The 19,625-nt window shown below is 47.1% G+C and overlaps 3 protein-coding genes across 7 annotated transcripts in view; all 3 read left to right on the plus strand.

Moving 5' to 3' along the window:
- The first annotated feature begins 1,147 nt into the window (after window positions 1–1,147).
- On the plus strand, window positions 1,148–10,422 carry LOC100232469 (glutathione S-transferase theta-1). Its single transcript, XM_030285533.4, has 6 exons — window positions 1,148–1,478; window positions 1,574–1,627; window positions 4,508–4,595; window positions 5,705–5,855; window positions 7,982–8,158; window positions 9,141–10,422. Exons 1-6 carry the CDS (start codon window positions 1,367–1,369, stop codon window positions 9,339–9,341), a joined length of 783 nt encoding a protein of 260 aa, XP_030141393.4. The 5' UTR covers window positions 1,148–1,366; the 3' UTR covers window positions 9,342–10,422.
- Window positions 10,423–11,831: 1,409 nt separating this feature from the next.
- On the plus strand, window positions 11,832–14,051 carry DDT (D-dopachrome tautomerase). The gene is given in 3 exon segments (NM_001160044.1): window positions 11,832–12,025; window positions 12,094–12,269; window positions 13,064–14,051. Coding segments are annotated over 3 exon segments (357 nt in total). The 5' UTR covers window positions 11,832–11,917; the 3' UTR covers window positions 13,137–14,051.
- A 3,211-nt stretch (window positions 14,052–17,262) lies between these two features.
- Window positions 17,263–19,625, plus strand: part of CABIN1 (calcineurin binding protein 1) — a 107,968-nt gene continuing 105,605 nt past the window's right edge. For 4 of the 5 annotated variants that reach the window (XM_030285834.4, XM_030285836.4, XM_012578115.5 and 1 more), the window contains exons 1-2: window positions 17,263–17,449; window positions 18,404–18,541. The gene's annotated coding sequence lies outside the window, so the exon portion shown is untranslated. The remainder of the gene's footprint in view (window positions 17,450–18,403; window positions 18,542–19,625) is intronic. The other variant, XM_030285835.4, reaches the window with a different exon arrangement.

Here is a 19,625-nt window from a genome sequence, read left to right on the forward strand (position 1 = left end):
TCATGCTCCTTTTCCCCACTCCCTCAACATTTCAGATTCCTTTGCACTGAAGGAGTTTGAACTCAAGCAGCTGCCACAAGACTCTGTGAGCTGTGATCTCCAGCATATCAGTGTGGGTGCAGGTGCTCAAGAGGCTGAACTGTGCTGCAGGGGAAGTGAAGGGGGTGCACAGCCCCTCTCCCTGTTCTGGCTGAGAAACTGAAAAATTCTTACAGTGCTCTTCTAAATCTGAAAGTTCTAAACCCTTGGAAATGTTCCAGTCTGTAATATGTCTAGTCCAAAAGCTCCCAGATCAGTACCCAAGCCTTTTCACAAGAAAAAGAGCAACTGGATCCTCCAGTTTCCTCTCCCTGAGATTCCTATGGTTCTTTCCAAAGATCTGTGTGTGACATACAAGTTGTGTGGCACAGCACTGATAGCAAGGTGTCAGCACAGCTGAGGTGGGTTTGATTGGGGGTGACTTTGCCCTGAGTGGTTCACTGCTCTATCTCACAGGTCCCAGAAGTCCCTGTGCTCAGCCAGCATGTCACCTTCCCAAATCACACAGCTGTGCACTGAGCTCTGCGCTCAGTGCAAGTGACAAATACCAGGGAGAGGAAAGTCACTTTGAGTGAGTATGCAGATGTAATGTCCACAGAGAAGTCCTCCACACTTCACTGCCATTCAGCTGTCACCTTGCAGCAGGGACTATATGACGAAAGAATTATGTTCTGAGCAGAAAGCCCTACTGAGATCTGGCAGTGCGTGATTAACACTGGCTTAGAGGGCACTGTGCAAAGGCGCTGTCTGCAGCGTGGCACAGCCCTGCAGGACTGTGTTACAAAACTCAGCATTTACCTTGTGAAAGTCGTAGTGGGATGCCGTGGGTGAGCAGCTCCCAAGCCCCTCCGGTGCCAGCAAAGCTGTGGAGGGGAGCGGCAGCCCCCTCTCTCTTACTGCTTAGTACCAGCCTCTCTTTTGGTCCTGGTAATTGAGCGCTACTCCTGTCATTACTCACGTTACCTTTCCTTCCCTTCCTGAAGGAAAATGAATCAACAGGATGCCAGCCACAGCGGGCCAGGGCCGCCTGACGCTGTGGGAAGGGGAACTCTGTAATCCCTGTCCCAGCTCCGGCCGTGCCTCCCTGCCCCGGCTGAGGTGGGCTCTCCTGGGGTCCTCCGGCACTCTCCAGTCCCGGCCGGGGAGGAGGGCGGGGAACACCAGGCACAGACCCCGCTCGCTCTGCTGCCGCCCGCACGGCCCGGGGGAGGGCAGGAGGGAGGGCCGGAGGGCACCTCCCGCCCGGCACGGCTCGGCCCCCGCCGGCCCGGCAGGGCGGTCCCGGGCGGTCGGCGGCAGAGCCGCGGCTGCTCCCCGCCGGGTCGGGATGGGGCTGGAGCTGTACCTGGACCTGCTCTCGCAGCCCTGCCGCTCCATCTACATCTTCGCCCGGAGCAACAACATTCCCTTCGAGTTCAAGCACGTGGAGCTGTTCAAAGGTGGGGCGGGCGCGGCCGAGGCGGCGGGGCCGGGCGGGCTCAGCCGGGCTCAGCCGGGCTCAGTCGGGCTCAGCCGCTCTCTTGGCTCTCGGCAGGTTCGGTGCTGGGCAGGAAGGCGGAGGGGAGCGGCGCGGAGCAGCCCCGCGCAGGTGAGCGCAGGGTGGGGGACGGGAGGGTCCCCACGGGCCGTAACGCGATCCCCGGGCGGGGCACGGGCCGAGCCCGCCGCTGCGGCCCCGGAGCTGGCGGAGGTTCGGTCTCACCGACCCCGGGGGAACCCTTCGCCTCCCGGCGCTGGATCTGCCCGGTACGACGGAAGGACGAGCTCCCCGGGCCGCCCGGGTGATGCTGAATCCCCGGCTCCAGTTCCCAGCGTAGTCCCGTAGCTCTGCTGCATCTATTTTTGTGGCTCTCCAAGGAATGTTCCTCTAGCCATTTCTAGCAAATTAGTCACTCTGACAGCCGAGGAGTGCTCTGGGAATGCTGTACTTTGCGGCAGCCCTGTTCAGGCTCCTCCAACTTTATGACTGTTGTCCATTTAAATGTTGCGTTTTCCTGTAAATTGTTACTTTTGTGCCTAAGGCAAAGCGCGTTACTTTGAAACCTTTGGTTGAAGATTAGAGGATTAGGCAGGTATGTGATTGGTAAAAAGAGTGGGAATTCCCCCCCCCTTCTATTTCCATAAAATCTTCTCTGCTGCTCTTTTACCCACCAATAAACCTCCTTCTCTGCACTATGACATAGGCTTAAGATTTCCTCATGTGTGTAGCCTACCCTGCTTTTTGACTGTGCATACTCTGGTTGTTAAAGTTACACCTCAAAGCCCAGCAATACACATACACTGTCTGTGTATCTATAGCTATCTATATCTATCTGTACATCCATCCATCCTTGGGAGTCATCAAGAACTAATTACCCCAGATACAACTGGTATGTTAAACAGAACTGTAAGTCAAGCCAATATCACAGGAATGACAAAGATGGACCATCCAATACCACTAAACAAAAAGGCTGGCTCTGCTGGCTGGAAGAAAGGCACAAACTTCAGTTCTGCTAAACTGCAAATACAAATATTGGTCTCTATTTTCATACAATAAGCAATGGGTCCTAATGAAGCAGCCTGGAGTTAGTGTTCACACCAAGGCATTTACCAGTTCACAGCTCAGTCAGAGTCTCAGCACAGGTCTTTTATGTCTATCTACAAACCAAAGTAACTGATTCCATCCCCAGGCTGTGGTGCTGGCTGTGTCACAGACACTGAACTGCTGTCCAGCCTGCTGTTAGCTCCGTCAGGGAACAAATATCCTCAGTATTCCTGCTAGAATTGCTGTATGATGAAAGCTCTCTGAAATCTGATTCAAACTGCCCTCACCCACTGCTTACTTCTCATATCCTTGTTTCTTAGTTCCCTGCTGCCCTGGATAATAAACACAGGCAGCAGGACAACCAAACAGCTGGGTCTGACGAGGGATTGCTCGTTAGCTGTAAGCATCACTGACTGGCAACTTTCTACTGCATTTTTCCAAAGGCCAGGTGAACACTAGAGATCTCATCAGGTCTGGGTGTGTGGTGACCAATGGCCTTTGGGGCCATTCTAAAAGAACAAAACAAAGCAACTTCCCTGAGCAATTCCTTGCATGACAGTAACATTTGTCTTACTGTTTCTGTGATACAAATCATGGGGGTGTGACAGCCAGTACTTTGCCCACTTTTGGACATTTTTATTTTTATACTCAATTTTCTCAGTTATTAGGCTTAACTTGTGCTTTCTGTCAGGCTATTATTTCAAAGAAGTCCTGCCTAGGGTTTCCTACCTCTCTGGACAGTGTTGCCTGGTTCTGCTGAGCAGATGGAACCTCTTACCCAGCTAAGCTGGAAGTCATATTCACAGCAGGCAGGCAGAGACTTTTCCTAATGAAAGGGAAATGTGGATTTGAATCCCTTCAAATCGCAGATGAGTGTAAACCTTAATCTCTGATGAAACTACTTAACACTGGAATAAAAAAAACCCAACATCTTCTCAAAGAAGAAACAAGGTAGAGGCTACTCAGCTGGAAAGTGGAAATGTATTCTCTGCTTGATTTAACTCATTATTGGAAATCGATATAAGGGAAAGCAGTCTGTAATTGTAATGCAGCAGCCTGCCTTCTCCCAGCCTTCCCAAACCAGCTGCAAATAAACTTGTTTGTCCAGAGGCTGGTTTTATTTCCCAGAGATTATTTCCCACTGTACATTTGTCCAGTAATGTAGCCACTGCTACTGCTTCCTCAATGGGTACAAATAGTTCTCAGAGATGGAGGTCACTATAAGTTAATGATTCTTTTTCTTGACTTTTTTTTGAACAAAGGGAGTTTTGTACAAGACCTCCTGCTGGTCATGCTGATTTGATCAGGATTTCTATTCTAATTGTCATGTCTCCTCAGGAGAACCTAAAACAAGCAAAGCAAACAAATTCCTCACAGCTTTTCTTACTCAGGTGTTCCTGGGCTGTTGTGCAATTCCCTGGCATTTAACTGCAGACTGGCAAGTCTGGTGCCAGCAGTGGGAAACTGAAAGCCTGATTAGATAGCCAGCTGTTAACTCCTCCAAGGGACCGTGGAGTTTAAATTCTTACAGAATGGTGTCTTCCTCCTGTGTTTTCCTGTTAGAAGTAGGTTGACATGCAGAGCCAGGAGTGACAGGGTCAGGAGCAGTGCAGGGCTGAGGTGTCTGAGCTTCCCTGCCCCTAGCCAGTGTCTGTCCTGTCAATAAGTTCTGCAAGTATCCTGGTACCTGAGTCAAGCAAGAGAACTCCTGTTAAAATATAAAAATATAAACTGCTCCATGCCATGTGGCCAGTCTGAGCCTGCTGCCTCTGCAGACAGCTCTTACACTGACTCTGCCATTTCATTACCTCTCACTTGTGAGCTATGACCCTATTGGGAAAACCTCACACTGTTCACTGGTTATCCAGCTGGCTGCAGGTATTTCATTTATCGTGCACTGGCAGATACACTTCTGACCTCAGACTTGTCTGTTCATGTTCTTAGGGCCATCAAATAGTGAAGGTGCAGGTAAAGTCAGCCTCTTGAAGAAAGTACCAGCGCTGAAGGATGGAGACTTCACCCTTGCAGAATGGTAAGAATTCAGTCCTTAGACTTCCTTGGGTACCAGCAATCTGTGCTGCATTCAGAAGATGTCATTCCCATGGGATAATTGAGGATCACAGAATATATTAACATGCTGGTTATTTTTAATAGTATAACCTCATTTGATCTCTTTCCATTTTCTGTTTGAATTATCTTTCAGAATGTAAACAACTCAGCTGACTTAGCTTCTTCATCTCACCCTGAATGCACTTACCTCAAAATGGGATTATAAACATTTCTGGGAGATGTTTAAAGCTTATAAAAATCCCTTTCACCCTAGGAAAAGAAATCCCTTTTACTCTAGGAAAGAATTCTGTTTATCTGAATTAGTTATAAAAGCTGAGAGAACATCTACACAGATAAAATTTAGGCTTTACATTAAAAGATTATTATGGAGACTGGTTAATGATGTCATAATACTGAAACAATTGAACTATAGCAGTATCAGCATGGTAGGGGTGTTTGCATTTTCTTCCATTTTGCCAGCACATTTTCTGTGGCTTTTTTTTTTTTTTTTTTTTTTTTTTGTAGTAATAGCCTAAGTATTGTTGCAGATGACTAAGATATTTTTCCATCTGACTTCTGCCAGTTAGTGAAAGTATAAACATCTGGACAAACACAAAAAGATTCTGTAGGATTTCCTTGCTGAGACTTCCACTGACTTCAGTGGAAGCTGCGTGCTGGAGACAGATCTGATGAAAAGGCAGCAATAACCCATCAGAGAGTTTAATTTAGCACACAGGCACAGAAACAGCACAGGTCTCAGAGAGGTGGGTCAGAGCAGGCAAGGAGCAAGTAGAGTTACCATCACTGATAGATGACCATGGAGGTTCATTGTATGTTTGACCCAGTACTGTCCAGTAGCACCATAGAACAGTGCTGTGATTTTCCAGCAGGTTAAAGTTTCCATGGAAGGGCACTGATGTCAACATGAATTAGGTGCTTTTATATGGTCCCTGGACTCCACTGGAAATCCTGATTGGAATGTGTTTTAGTGGAAGAAAGAAGTTGAAAAGGAGCAGGAGAGGGAGCTTAGGCAAAACATTCTGCATCGTAACTGCCTGACCCCTTTCTTGTCTCCTGCTGACGCGTGGGCAGCACTGCCATCCTGCTGTACCTGTGCAGGAAGTACAACACTCCTGACCACTGGTACCCCTCCGACATACAGAAACGGGCCCGGGTGGATGAGTACCTGTCCTGGCACCACGCCAACATCCGGGCCAACGCCCCAAAGACCATGTGGATCAAGGTAAGGAGACAAAGTAAAAACGTGAGTAAAGTGATGTTGTGCTGTGAGAGTACTGAGCATCTTAACAGCCCCAGTTCAGAGACAAACCTGGGCCATTCCTAGCTGAAAGGAGCTGTTGGAGAGGGAGCTGTTTCAAACTGATCAACATCAGGATCTGGCAAAAGCAGATTTGACCGTTTTGGTTTTTCCCTTAAAGAAGGTCTGGTACAGAAGGTCTCAAACTCAACAGACTTTCATTGCCTGGATTTGTGAGCAAATATGTAACAGACTTAGTATTGCTTCCAAGGGCCTCTCCCTCCCTAAACAGCTGTGCAGAGTGTGCACATAGGCAGAGTTTGGCTTTGGTGAACATGTGTTTTGTTGCTGGAAGCAGAAAGACTTGCATTCTTCATAAGAGTTCCTGCAGCCTCTTAAGGGTGGAAATGCAAAAAAGGAGTCTTCTGCTTCCAGCATGCTTATGTACTTCTCTGAAATATGCTCAGGGAGAGAGAGCAGAGAGACACTGAAAGGTAGATTTTCTTTACTCAGTGTAATCAGGTCAATTTACATTTAGGCAAAATTACCTGATTCATCCTGAGCCAGAAGATCATTTAGTATCAGATGATTTTGCTGGACACCTATTTCCAGCCATCTCACCAGACAGTAAATGCAACTATCCCTAGAGAGACCTAGGTGCAAGTATAGTTCTGCAAGGACAGCTGGTATGGAATTTCAGATGAAATCAGGATTGCTAGTAAACAGGTAACTTCACTACTCCCTTGTGAAGTCTGCCCTTGTTTGTGCCTAACAAAGCCTATCAGGACTCATTTATCTTCTTGACTTTATTGATATTTGATTGTTTGGCTATAGAGTACAGAGGAGCAATTCAAATATGAGGCAGATTCATACAAGAAGCAGTTTCTTTCAGCTTCTGCATGCTGGAAGCCTGCAGTGCTTCAAGGGAAAAAAATCCAACTAATTGCTGCTGATGGTGATTACATAGCCCAGATGCAGAAAAGGTGTAAATATGGAAACATATGAAGCCACCATGTAAGAAAAGCATGTTAGCTAGAAATGGGAGAAGATAGAAAATGGGAAGACAGCTCTGAGATAAGGAAAAGGAAGAAGACGCTGTTTAGAGTGATTTTACCCTAAGATCCCATCATGCATAATTGAAATCACTTAGGAAGAGAACTGGCCACGAATTTTCTGATGAAATGGATTCCACATGTATTTGGCCAAAATCCTGGCTTGGATTAGGCAATCCCAACTTGAATTGTTGCATATACTAGCAGTAAGTAGAAATTCAGTTCACTTGCACTGATTGAAATTTGTATTTATAATTTTGATTCTCTAAACAAACTGTACTTCTTTAGCTGGGGAAGGTGAAGGCAGCACAGCTGTGAAACACTGGGCTCCAGTGGTGCATACATCTCTGTGACTGGTGAAAAATATTGTGGAAAGGCAACTGCCTCCTGTGCCAGCAAGTCTGTGCAGATACAAAGACTGCACTTGTGTGGTTGCTTCAGAATAACTTCTAGTGGTTTAAAGAATGATGCTTTAAGCCACTGAAAGATTTGTTAAAAGTGGTGTTGACCACTTCCAGCCTTGCTGGCTGCTGTCACACAGAGGGAGCCATTTCTGTGTCTCCAGGCATTGTTGATGAATTCTAGTCCTTCTGATGCTCCTGCCTCAGCCAACACCATTCCCTCCTCTCCATCACCCTGCGGGACAGGCAGCTGCCTGCAGCACCCAGTTCCACAGCAGAGCAGCTCCTGGTAACACAGAGGATGTAGCAGGGGTGACTGTGACAGAGATCTGTCTTCCCTAGAGCTGTTGCCTATTTTTCTTTTGTAGCCCAGCAGAGTGGAGTGGGAGGGCACAGCTGCCAGGCACAAAATGAGTTGAGGATCCTTGATTTTGTTCTGCACATTGCTGCTGATGAGCTGGAGGTCACTGCTGTGGCAGGTCACACTTAGGACTGCTGGTGTGGTCTCTGCCCAGGAGCTCTGTGGAGCTGCCACAGCCCATGAAGCTCTGCCATTCTGTGGCTTGATTGCAGGGCACTGATGATCATGAGGTGTAACTTCAATTACTACTACCAGAGAAGATGGTAATGTGTACTATGATGTCCCTTCTCTCCTCAGGTGTTGATTCCCCTCTTCACAGGGCAGCCACTGCCCTCAGAGAAGCTCCAGGAGGTTATGGAGGGGCTGTCCACTTCCCTGAAGCAATTTGAGGAGAGGTTTCTGCAGGACAAGGCTTTTATCATTGGGAGTGAGATCTCCCTGGCAGATCTTGTGGCCATTGTGGAACTGATGCAAGTGAGTGCCTGGAGCGTGGTGAGGAAGTGTCAGCACAAGGAAAACAGACGCTGCTGAGCAGGGAGGGGACAGAACGTGGTAACTCTTCAGTAGCAGGAGAAGCAAGGCATATTTCAGTAGAACTGGCTTAAGACAATGGGGAGAATGCGGGAGTGGGTTCAGAACAGCAATGAAAATCAAAAGAAAAAGCTGTCTGCAACAGATTTCTTTTGTTTCTCATCTCTAGCAATAACTTTTTCTTCATTTTTTATCATTACTTTATTTTTAACCTCCAGAGAAGGAGGTAATATATATAAATGAGAAGCAATAGCAGACAGGTCTGATGAAATGAAACAACCATATAGGAATATTTCTATAATTTAACAATATAATACTTGCCCATGCCATGTCTAGAAGATGAAATAATTAAGCTCAGATAGAGGCAATCAAATTAAGTCTGTTACAAACTGTTTGTTCCCTGCCAGACCACCAGGGCCTGGATCCTTCAGCCCAGCAATGATTTTTTCTCCCAGTTCAGTGTCTAAGGGACTGAAAAACAGCAGTTCTGCTTCTCTATAGTGTGCTGCAGAGAGTGGCACAGGCAGATAGCAGATAGATTAAGTTAGTTAGGACACTGATTCAGTTAAACACATTTTGTGCTGGGTGTTGCTGTATAATCCAGCACTTTGTACTGCAAACTGGGCAGTAGTCCCTGGGACTGCCAGCCCACCACATCTTCAGTGTCATGGCTGAAAATCACTCACAGAATGTGGTTATCTATGGTGCACTGAACAGCTGTTCCAGCCCCCAGGAACTGAGTTGTAAATGCCCTTTTTGTGTCCCCCAGATAGCTACACTGACCAGAGATTTCCCTCCTCCCTACTGCTCCTCTATGAGCTCTTCCTTTTTTCCCCTTTATCTGCAAGTATACTTTTAGTGCCCGTTGTCTCAGTTAAGAAGTGACTGCCCCAAGCCTCACTGTTGCTTTCTCCCCTCTCTGCAGCCTGTTGGAGTTGGTTGTGACATCTTTGAAGACAGACCCAGGCTGAGGGAGTGGCGCAGGCGGGTGGAGGATGCTGTGGGGAAAGAGCTTTTTTTCCAAGCCCATGAGATGATCCTCAATATCAAAGAACTGAGCAATATTCAAATTGATCCACAGCTGAAAGAACAACTGGCACCTGTGTTGATGAAGATGTTGAAATGAATTAACCTATCACAGCATTTTTCCTGCCTTTTTTTTTTTTCCTTTTTAACTTCTTCTCTGACATCCAGTTCTGCATGTAACGGGAAAGAACACTGTAATTCTAATACAGAAATTACAGAGTGTTTCCCTGTGGGCCAGGTCTTTCTTGTGTCTTTGGGGGTGGAGGCTGGGGAATGTTTATGACCTAAAACATTACATTTATACAGAAGGCTGAGGCCCTACAGGTCACTTAACGTGCATCTGGATTTTATTTCAGTGTCAGTCTTCTCAGAGATGGTAGAGACAAGAATGGTATTTCCTGACAGAATTCAAGCCAGCCTACAAACTGGGAACATTAAAGAACTGAATGGATGAGGGTGATTGTTTCCAATTTTAACATTTTACTGCAAAGTGTGCAAAGTGTGCCTCATCCTCATCTTCTCAGCATGTGTCTGCACAGACAAGTAGAGCACAAAACTACTTCACAAAAGTGAAAAAAAAATTTTTAAAGGTTTCTTATTGTTGAGGCATTTTGCTTGGCTGTCCATTACATTCCACACGTCTGTTTCCCTTGAAGTTCCTTTGAGAAATTTCTTTGTATTAATCTACAATGGTGAATCTTTATATTTCTTTAGTTTAACTGCTGCTTGGGATTTCTGAAAGCCTGGCTTCTGTTGGTGCTCTGTCTACAAGTGCATTCACAGTGTTTCTGTAAAAGAGAATATAACAGTACACAAACTGGGTTTATTTCTATGGTAATACTGTAATAGCACATTTCTCCTAGGAAATGCAGAGAGGGAATAAATGCAGACGTGCTCTTCTGAGACTGTTTTGGATGGAAGTTCACCAAGTAAGTCACCCAGTGCAGCTGAAGTAATAAGAAAGATTTTGTGGCATTGAGCAACACATGCATCACAATAAAAGGGCAAAGAGTTCTTTTGGAGCTTTTGAGCTTTTTTTCTTGGCTGTTTGTTTCTGCTCAGTTGTAGCTCAAACACTAAATCCTTTTGTATTGCAGCACAATTTATGAGATAAAACTGAGCAAATCCAACTATTTCCAGTTTCTTCAGTTGAAAATAAAAAATTGTAAAGGATGTAGAAATTGGTGGAATATATATCTTTATATTTCTGTTCATAAGTAGTTGTTGCCCTTACCCTAAAATCCTTGCCAAAAATTCTTCCTGTAAAAACTAAAACAAAATGAGTCATGGAATTCAGGAATTGCTTCTTTCACTAATCAAATAACTGTTTGCTATTTTTTTTCTTTTAGTGCTACCATATCTTGGCCAATGACATTTTTTGCTGGCAAGTTCTAAAAAACCTGTTGTTTTCTCATGGTGTTTTTCACCAAGATTTCTGTTCTAGAAATCTTTGCCCAGCCTTCTTCCTGGCTGTTTTTTTGCACATAACTCTGGGCCAGTATTGTCTTCACTAGCAGCAGTGAAAGCCAAGCAAAAAAAAAAAAAAAAGCAATTTAATCAGTTTTCATTAGCATTGTCTAGAATTGTAATTGTGTAATTGTAGAAAACCAATATGTCACATTACACAAAGCAAATTTTCCCAACAGTTTTGTACCTTAAATGATGAATTTTTAGTATAGCTGATTCATAACCCTTTGTTGTAAAAGAGCTTGTGGAACCTCACTGGACAGTAGCTCAGCCTCTGAGAAGCCTCTGATCTCTAGCTTGGACGCCTGTGATCTGTAGATTAGACTGGCGCTGTGAGCCAGCATGCCAAGGTCACTTACCAACTTGGGAGTTCAAAGTCCTGATTGCTCAAAGTCCTTGTAATTAATACACGTTAGATAAAGCAGTAAATCTCTCTGCTTGCTTTTTAATTTCTTGTCGTTTTGGCTGTTAAGAGAAATTACCGCACTTCCATTCTCAGCCCTCCCTGCACAGAGGTGTCTGTTGTAGTGACCTGAAATGTTTTTCTATTGTCAGTAAGGGCCGTCACAAAACTCATTCTAGGCACCCCTTAGTGAGATGTGATGGTTTTGGTCTCACAGCCTCCAGTGCACACCCCAGCAATGCCCATGGTGAGCCCCAAAGGCCCGGCTGTTACGTTGTGCTCATGGGCATCCTGTTCCCTATTCCCCGTCCCTTCTTCCTGCCCTGACAGGGTTGGCGGAGACCCAAGAAGCCCTCCCTGTCCAAAGCCTGGATAAACCCCTGACATTTCTTGTTCGTCCTCTTTGCCCCACTCTCCCCATGGACATCACAGAATAAAGAGAGCTGAACCAACGTATATCGGGGTAAGAGCGTCTTTTGGAAATCTTTGCCATCTCCTGATATTCCTCCCCTCAAACGCTCGGATCTCTGGGTTAGCCTGATAATTTAAGGGGCTGAGAGGGGGAAAACATCACCCGCAGGCAGTCGGTGCGGCTGGGCTGAAGCGGAGTGACCCGCCTGAGGTCGGCGCGGAGCGGGAGGCGCTGCCGGGGCTGCGCGGTGCCGCGGGCGGTGCCGGGGCTGAGCCCGCCCCGCCGCCGGGCGGCTCGGGGGGCGGGCCGGGGGCGGGCCGGGGGCGGGCCGGGCCGGGGCCGGGCGGGCCGGGGCCGCGGGCAGAGGCGGTGCAGGCCGCGGGGCAGCAGCGCCATGCCGTTCGTGGAGCTGGACACCAGCCTGCCGGCCGAGCGGCTCCCGCCGGGGCTGGCGCAGACCCTGTGCGCCGCCACCGCGGACATCCTGGGCAAACCGGCGGAGGTGAGCGGGGCCGGGCGGGGGGCGGCGGGGCTGCAGGCGGCGGGGGCTGACGGTGGCTGTCCCCGCAGCGGGTGAACGTGACGGTGCGGAGCGGGCTGCCCATGGTGCTGTCGGGCTCGGCCGAGCCCTGCGCCCAGCTGGTCGTCTCGTCCATCGGCGTGGTGGGCACGGCGGAGCAGAACAAGGGGCACAGCGCCCGATTCTTCGACGTCCTGACGGCGCAGCTGGGTCTGAGCCCCGATCGGTGAGTGCGGCCTGGCGGGGGGCTCAGCATGGGCACCGTGCTCACCACAAGGGCAACGAGAGCGTCCTCCCATCGGGCCTACAGGCCTGTGTGCTCCATGGACATGGAACACGACAAACAAGCGCCATGGGGATGTTCAGAGCACTGGAGATAGTGGCAGTTCCCATGTCCTCCAGGAGACTAAGCTGTAATACAGATCCAAGACGACATTGTAAACACTAAGTGCTCGGGGATGCTGAATCCCTGACATGTGGTTTGGAGCCAGATAAAACTACAGACTGGTATGCACTTGTTGAACAGTCTGGGCATTACTGTTCCTTGAAGATCAGTAGTTACAGTTGGTGAAACTGCTGTGAAACACCACTGGAATTGGTAGAGCTTCACCCTGCCAGGGTGTCACCCTGCCAAATGCTGGAACAAGGCTGTTCCTGAAGGTCAGCCGTGTCCATCTCTGCTTGTCTTACCCATCTCCCCAAAGGAGAGTGATAATAGTACTTCCCTGCCTCTTGGGTGCTGTCAGGATAAATCCCTGGCAAGATTATGCACTAGGTGAATCCTTCTGAAATGGACGAGTATGACATTGAAAGTGTTGAAATACAGACTGCTTTCGTTTGTATGGGTGAAGTGTGTTTGTACCCTGACCCATGCACAGCTTCTGTTTCCTTCTGTTAAATGAACACCCTGAAGTGTAATACAGAGAGACCCTAGTGCAGATTTTCTACTATGTTACAAACTGGGCAGCAATAATTGTAAAATTATGTTTCTTGTCCATATTTTTGCTTTATACCCAAAAGGATTCTCATCCGCTTTTACCCACTGGAGCCCTGGCAGATTGGCAAGAACAGGACAGTCATGACATTCCTGTGATCCTTGGAGCAGCTGCTGGAACAAAGCCATGATGAAGGCAACCCAGAGATGATCAGCTCTGTCTGTCTACTTGTTTCCTCTTGTGATCAAATCTGTGTAGTTTGATTCACCTTTGTCTTTGCATCCTGTACACACAAAGCTCAAACATGAGGCAATCAACTGTACTGGTTTTACTGAAATAGTTCAAAGTCTTTGTCTCAAGCTCAGGCCTAGACAAAGCTGCTTGTAGCTGTAAAAAGTTTAATTCTAGAACATTTGGCTTTACAGAGGACCAGAAAGGTTCTGAGGTTTATCTAGTTTTTCTCCCAGTTTGAAAGGCAGAAAAAAATCATTTTTTCTGTTTCACTGTGGCAGCAGAAGGGTCTCAGGCCAGCAAAGATGACCTGGAAGTCAAATTCTTTTATTTTTCAGGTTCCCCTGAAAGCCCTTTCTGGAAAGAGAGGTGATTACTGGGAGAGTTTAGGCATTGCAGGCTCATGTCAGATCTTGCGCTCTGTCGTTGCCACCTCCTGTGACTGCTCCTGCAAAGTGTTCCTTGTTCACAAAGTTTCCAGGGCTCAATGTCTGCTGATGACAGTGTCTGGAGGAGGGAGTCACTTCTAAAGACCTGCACTGTGCCACCAGAAAATACTTCAAAGTTTCTGCTACTGCCTGCTTTAATTCCTGTTGTTCACTGTTCAGAGTTCTTTTCCTCGCTGTTATGGGCAGTTTTGGGATGATACAGCATTTCACTGTGATCTGTGGCTGATGTTTCCGGCTGTGTCCCTGCAGAGAAGTGTTTTAGGTTTTTAGGACTCATATACTCCCTTACTTTATAACTAGAATACACAGGGCATTTTATTAAAATGAAAACAGGGTACTTTTTGTGTACAATGTTGCCTCTGCCTTCTGCTGCTAATAAAATAATGTATCAGTTCCCTTTCACTGTGTGAATTGGTCAGCTGGAGGTCAGGGAGCTCAGCAGAACTGAGAGCACATCCCTGGGACATGGGGGTGCATGAGAACACAAGGCTGAAGAGGGCTTCTGTGCTCCTTCATCATTCTAAATGGAGTTTTATTTGTTTATGGCTTGAGGTATCTTCTAGTTACCATTTAATTGTTCCCTATACACCATAAATAACTTCTATGTTTGACAAATCTGACAGGAATACAATACCAAACACAAATTTGTGTATCAGGCTGGGGGGCTACACTTTATCTGGTTAATAAACTGTAGCAAAGCTTCTTTTGATAAGTATCAGTTTACTGGCTCACAGCACTGGGGGTTTGTAGATCTTAAGTGCTTGGAGACAGTCATTGTGGCTGCCCTGGACTCTCCACTTTCTCCGGGGATCTTTTCAATCAAAAGTTGTTGAAACTCAGGCAACGACCAGGTAGGTGACCTGAGTCTGAGAACACTGACTCGACAGTACTGTGGTGCAGAGAAGGGGGTGGACAGCCCTGGCTTTGCAGCATCTTGAGGTGAATATTCCAAAATGCAGAAAATAATCTCACTTTAATTCTGATCTGCAGATGGTTCATTTCCTGGAGGTCCTTCTGCCTCCTGAAGTAACAACCACAGACCCTTGCCAAAACCTTTGTTTCCTTCAGACAAAACTTGCTCAGCCCTGGGCCCCAGCTCTCTTGGTTTTGGGCCATGCTGGCCACCCCTGGGGATTTCTGCAGACTCTGCTTTCCTCACTCTTGGCTGCTCCCAGTGTGGGTTTGTGCCTGGGAACAACTTCCCCAGGATTGCAGAGCTGAGCAAGAAGATGTAAGAAAGTTCATGTTGATCTGAAGAAATGGCCTATTTTTTATTTCATGAGCTAATGTTGGGATAGGTTTGACAGTAATTTGGGACTCAGGAAGCATAACCTGCAAAATGGTTATGCAGGCCCCTGGAACCCCCCCAAGGCAGGAACACATCAACCAAATGAAGCAGGAAAAGTTTTCACTCTTCAGGTTGGAGAAAATCAGATACACCACCCTTATCTATGGCTCAGCAATGACGTTATAAAATCCCTTTCCCTTGCATGCAGATGGTCCCTGTTCCATGGGCTGGAGCCTGCCTGACATCTGGAGTTAGTAGCTCCCAGCTATGGTTGGTCTTTTTACTGTTGTAACTTCCCAGGCTCAACCTCCTAAGGTTAACAAATATTTCTGCTCCCCAAAGTGGCCTCTGTTTTTTGACAGTGTTCTATAGGCATATGTTCAAATTGAAAGGCAATGCCCTGATTTTGAACATTGAGTAACCATTTCCTAGCCTCAGACCTTTGGACTTTGGACAATATTTGTGTGTGTTTACACTAGAGAGGAGCAGTGAGGTCCTGAGGATGATGCAGGGCGCCACTGACAGGAAAGTGCTGCAGGGCTGTGACAGCTTTGAAAGTTACTCTCCAAACACAGCAGTGGGATGCTGCTGCTCACAGCAGCCCTGTGCTTGGAGCATCATGGAAAGAAGGGCATTAACACAACTGGTACATTTGAGGTGAAGAGGACTCTTCCTCACAGTGCTAAGTGGTGATTCAGTGCAGTGCTTGAGCACAAGCTTACCTTCATCACGGTGTGTGATGTGTTGTAGCCACAGGAGTATTTAAATATGAGGTTCTGTCCCACAGCTGGGGCCTTGCCAGCCTGTCTGGGCTGTGCTTGGGTCTCTGTGGGGCTGTGGGTGCCACATCTGCTCTGAACTCGCTGCTGTCTGACCACCTTACACCTTAGAGATAAACTCATTTCCACAGGGAACTGTCTCAGTGCTGCTGGGCTTCACTTCCCCCAAATCCCACACACACACTCAGGGTTTTGCCCACACACCCCACACACCCTGCATCTGAAGCTCCTGGGGCAGAATAACATCTGACCTTCCTGTCACCTATTGAGTAGGAGCAGTCTTTAGACTTCTTGATTTCTGAATCTGGAATCCAAATTTTGCAGATGGGCTGCAAAAGGAGGATGACAGGGCCTTACTTTGTGAAGGAAAGCAGCTCTACCCAGCATTGTTTGTGGAGGTGTTAGGGTCTGAGGGCTGAAAAGGCAACCTTTTCTGCCCTTGGACCATCTTTCTGTGAGAAATGCCCAGACATATTAAATTTGGAAGATAGCTCTACAATTTGGAGTTGGGCTGCTGAAGGACAGTGACAGTGCCGTTCCTTGGGAAGGAATGCTCGTGGTCCCAGTGTCAATGGGTCAGACAAGACTGCCTGGGGTACAGGAAACACCTTTTTGCCCTGACAGCTTTTGAGTGGGATCAATCCTTGGACATATTAATTCTTGGAGGTGTTATCCAAATTTCAGTGGTGGATCCCTGAAAGAGAATGGTGATGCTTTTCCATAGGAAAGAAAAGAGCTGGATATTGTAAATGCAGGTGAACCCAAAGGGAAGAAATGATGATGTCTTGACTCAATTCAGAAGGCTGAATTATTTCTTTATTATAACTATGGTGAAATGCATTAATATGCTATATAAAAGGAGGATACTAAAACTACATACTACTTTCTCTAACTCCAACACAACTCGTGACCCTCTCTCGAGAGTCCAGCCCCAGGTGGGTTGGATTTGCCATCAGCTCAAACAATCCTCACCAGAATCCAACCAAGCACTCACTCCAGGTAAACAATTCTCCAAACACATTCCACATGTGAAAACAAGGAGCAGAAATAGAAATTGTTTTCTCTTTCATTTCTCTCTGTGTACCTCTATGAAAAATCCTGAGAGGGAGAGAAATGTGCTTGCCACAGCTGGACCCAGTGTTTCAGGTGCAGATACCAGGCTACCCAGGGGAGGTAAAGGCCAGCATGACTTTGCTGTCCTGGTACTTTTGGTGTTGATGCAGAGACTTAATCTGGGCCAGGGGAGGTTTAGATTGGATATTGTGAGGAATTTCTCCACAGAAAAACTGATTCAGACATTGACCGTGCTGCCCAGGGCAGGAGGTGGTGAAGCTACCATCGCTGGAAGTGTTTAAAGAAAGACTGGACGTGGTGAGGCCGGCACGGGGGTACTGGTCCCAGGCGGGACGGAGAGCCGGAGCTTTCCCAGCCGAACCGGGACCGGCACCGGGACAGGCCCCGCCGAGCGCCCTCAGCCGCCCTCCCACCCCCGGCAGTGCGCGGCGCTGCCATTGGCCGGCAGCGGCGGGCGGCCCGGCCAATGAGGCGCTGCCTTGTTGGCGCCGGGGCTCCGGAGGCGGTTGCGGTGGAAACGGGCGGAGCGCGGCTCCCGGGGGAGCGGCGGAGCCCGAGGGACCCGCGCCGGGAAACCCGCGGGAAACCCCCGGGAAACCCCCGGGAAATCCCCGGCAGCACCGCCGGCATGCCGGGGGCGGCCCCGCCAGGTGAGTGTCCCGTCCGCCCGGCCCCGCGGAGGGGCTGCCGGCGTTTGGGCCCTGCCCGGTGAGGGTAGCGAGAGCCCGGCCTGGGCGGCCTCGGCCGCGCCGCTCCCTCCGCGGGGCCGCGGTCGGAGGCGAACGGGAGCTCCCGCCTCCTCCCGGCCCTGCGTGCAGGGAGCAGGGCCCTCGCCTCCGTGCAGAAAGTGATCGTGTTCCGGTCAGAGCGGCTTGTGCTAAAGTGAGCGGATCTCTGCAATGGTAAAAAAAAAGAAATCCAGAACAAAAATCAAGTGTTTTTTAAATGTGTACCTGAAATGTATGGATCCCAAGTAGCAGGAACAACAAAAAGCTGGGAAAGCCCAAGTCACTCCCTTTGTTTCTTACTTAGAAGTTGAGAACACAAGCTCTGGGAGTAAGAGCTGACATTGGAAATATTTACTTAAATTTTAAACTACTAAGGTTAAAGAAGAGAAGGTTTTGAAGGCAAAAGGCTTGCTGCCTTTCAGGATGTGCACACCTGTTGTAGCTGCAGATTTATAGCTGAGACACTCTTGTATCTGAAAAAATGCAAACTGGTTTGTAGTATTTAATATGAAAGAGTAATTATTTTTTGCCTGCTTATCTCAGGTAGCTTTGTTCTCTGGAAGTGCTTGCAGTGACACACTCAGTTCCTAAGTGCTGTGGCACTGCTGTAACTCGCTCCACAGGCAGGGTAGTTTTGCAGCCATGTACAGTGCCTGGTTTAAACCAAAATGAAACAAAACCCTGCAAAAGCTGTGTGGGGGCAAACCCCTGCTCCTGTTTTCCAGCAGCATCTCAGTCCTGTTTGGTTCTGCTCCTTTAGCCTGTGAGCACCAGACAGGAGAGATGTTAAATGGTTGTTACTAAGTTCCTGTGTGTTATAAGCTTCCAGTATAAATAATAAGTAGAATTGAAATAGTTTTCCCACGTTTTCTGCAGTTGGAGTTTCTCCAAGAGTCCAACCTCAGAAGTAAAGCCTTGGCTGTAGTCTCTGCTGTTGACTTCCTCTGCCACCTTGAGCAAGATTATTTGGATTCAGCAAAAGACTTGGGCATATTACTGAATATAGGCATTTTTGTAAGTGGACTTAAACCCCATGAAGTTAGATATGGAATTGATTTGGGATCATACAGACTGACTTACTTAAATGTCATAAGCATCTGCACCCTGTCCAAATGTGTAACACTGTCTGTCTGAAAGAGGCAACCATTAGTATCTGTGCATGTATTTTCTTCATGTGAAAAGTAGACAGAGTCTGTCCTGAAGGAGATTTGAGGTTTTATTAATGTTTATCTGGTGACTTTAAAGGGAAGAATGCTTCATTGCTGTGCAGTTTTCAGTTTGATTTAACTACAAGCCAGTGGTGCATGGGCCAGCAAATGCTCATTGCTGAATGAGTGAAATTCCTGTCAAGGCATTATTTTCTCCACATGCAGGACTAATCATGATGATGTATGAGTTAATTCAGTTTATAGTTCAAAACTCCCACTGCTTCCTGCTGTAGTTAATTCTGGACTTACTCTTCTATTAATGGAGTCTCCCATATTAGAGACTGTTTTTAGCCTGTCTTGCATATGTCAGCTTCTTGTTTGAGTTGATGGGAAGGTTTTATCATACAGCAGTGAAGGTTTTCTATAAAAGCAGCAGAGAGCTCTTTCATATATTTTTGCCTTTGCTAACATGATGTTTCAAGCAGTTAATTGAAAATTAATTATGGGCTTACCTATGAGGAAAAATTACTTACAGGTTATAAAGGTGTATTTACCCCTTCAAACTTTTTATCAGTGGTAAAAAGGACTGGAAATAGGAGTATCCTTTTTCAGAATGAAGAAATGCTAGTTAATAAAAGTTCAGTTTCTTTTGTTTGTTGGTAGATCTGAGTGTGTCTGCAGTAGCTATAACTTGTTTTTGCATTGGGGCTGGTCTGTAGAGGTTGGTCAGTATAGTCAGAACAACTGTGGGACAAACACTGGTCCTATTCTAGCAGGGATGGCAGTAATGAAAATTATTCCTCAGTGAAATTGTTCCTCAGTTGTTGGGCTATCTCTTGGCATACTTTACAAGCATATTAAAGTATGCTTGTAAAGTATTCCCAGCTTGTCTTTCACTTCTGAGTGTTTTCTTTGCCAACAGAATAAATATTCTAATCCTGTTTCCTTTT

This window comes from Taeniopygia guttata, chromosome 15, assembly GCF_048771995.1.
Source record: "Taeniopygia guttata chromosome 15, bTaeGut7.mat, whole genome shotgun sequence".
Classification (NCBI taxonomy): Eukaryota; Metazoa; Chordata; class Aves; order Passeriformes; family Estrildidae; genus Taeniopygia; species Taeniopygia guttata.

What these genes read in the sequence shown, in the direction of transcription:
- LOC100232469 (XM_030285533.4), top strand. Translation starts at nt 1,367, where the DNA reads ATGGGGCTGGAGCTGTACCTGGACCTGCTCTCGCAGCCCTGCCGCTCC. An exon ending in GCACGTGGAGCTGTTCAAAG is followed by an intron (nt 1,479 to 1,573) that starts GTGGGGCGGGCG and finishes GGCTCTCGGCAG; the next exon opens with GTTCGGTGCTGGGCAGGAAG. An exon ending in CGCGGAGCAGCCCCGCGCAG is followed by an intron (nt 1,628 to 4,507) that starts GTGAGCGCAGGG and finishes TCATGTTCTTAG; the next exon opens with GGCCATCAAATAGTGAAGGT.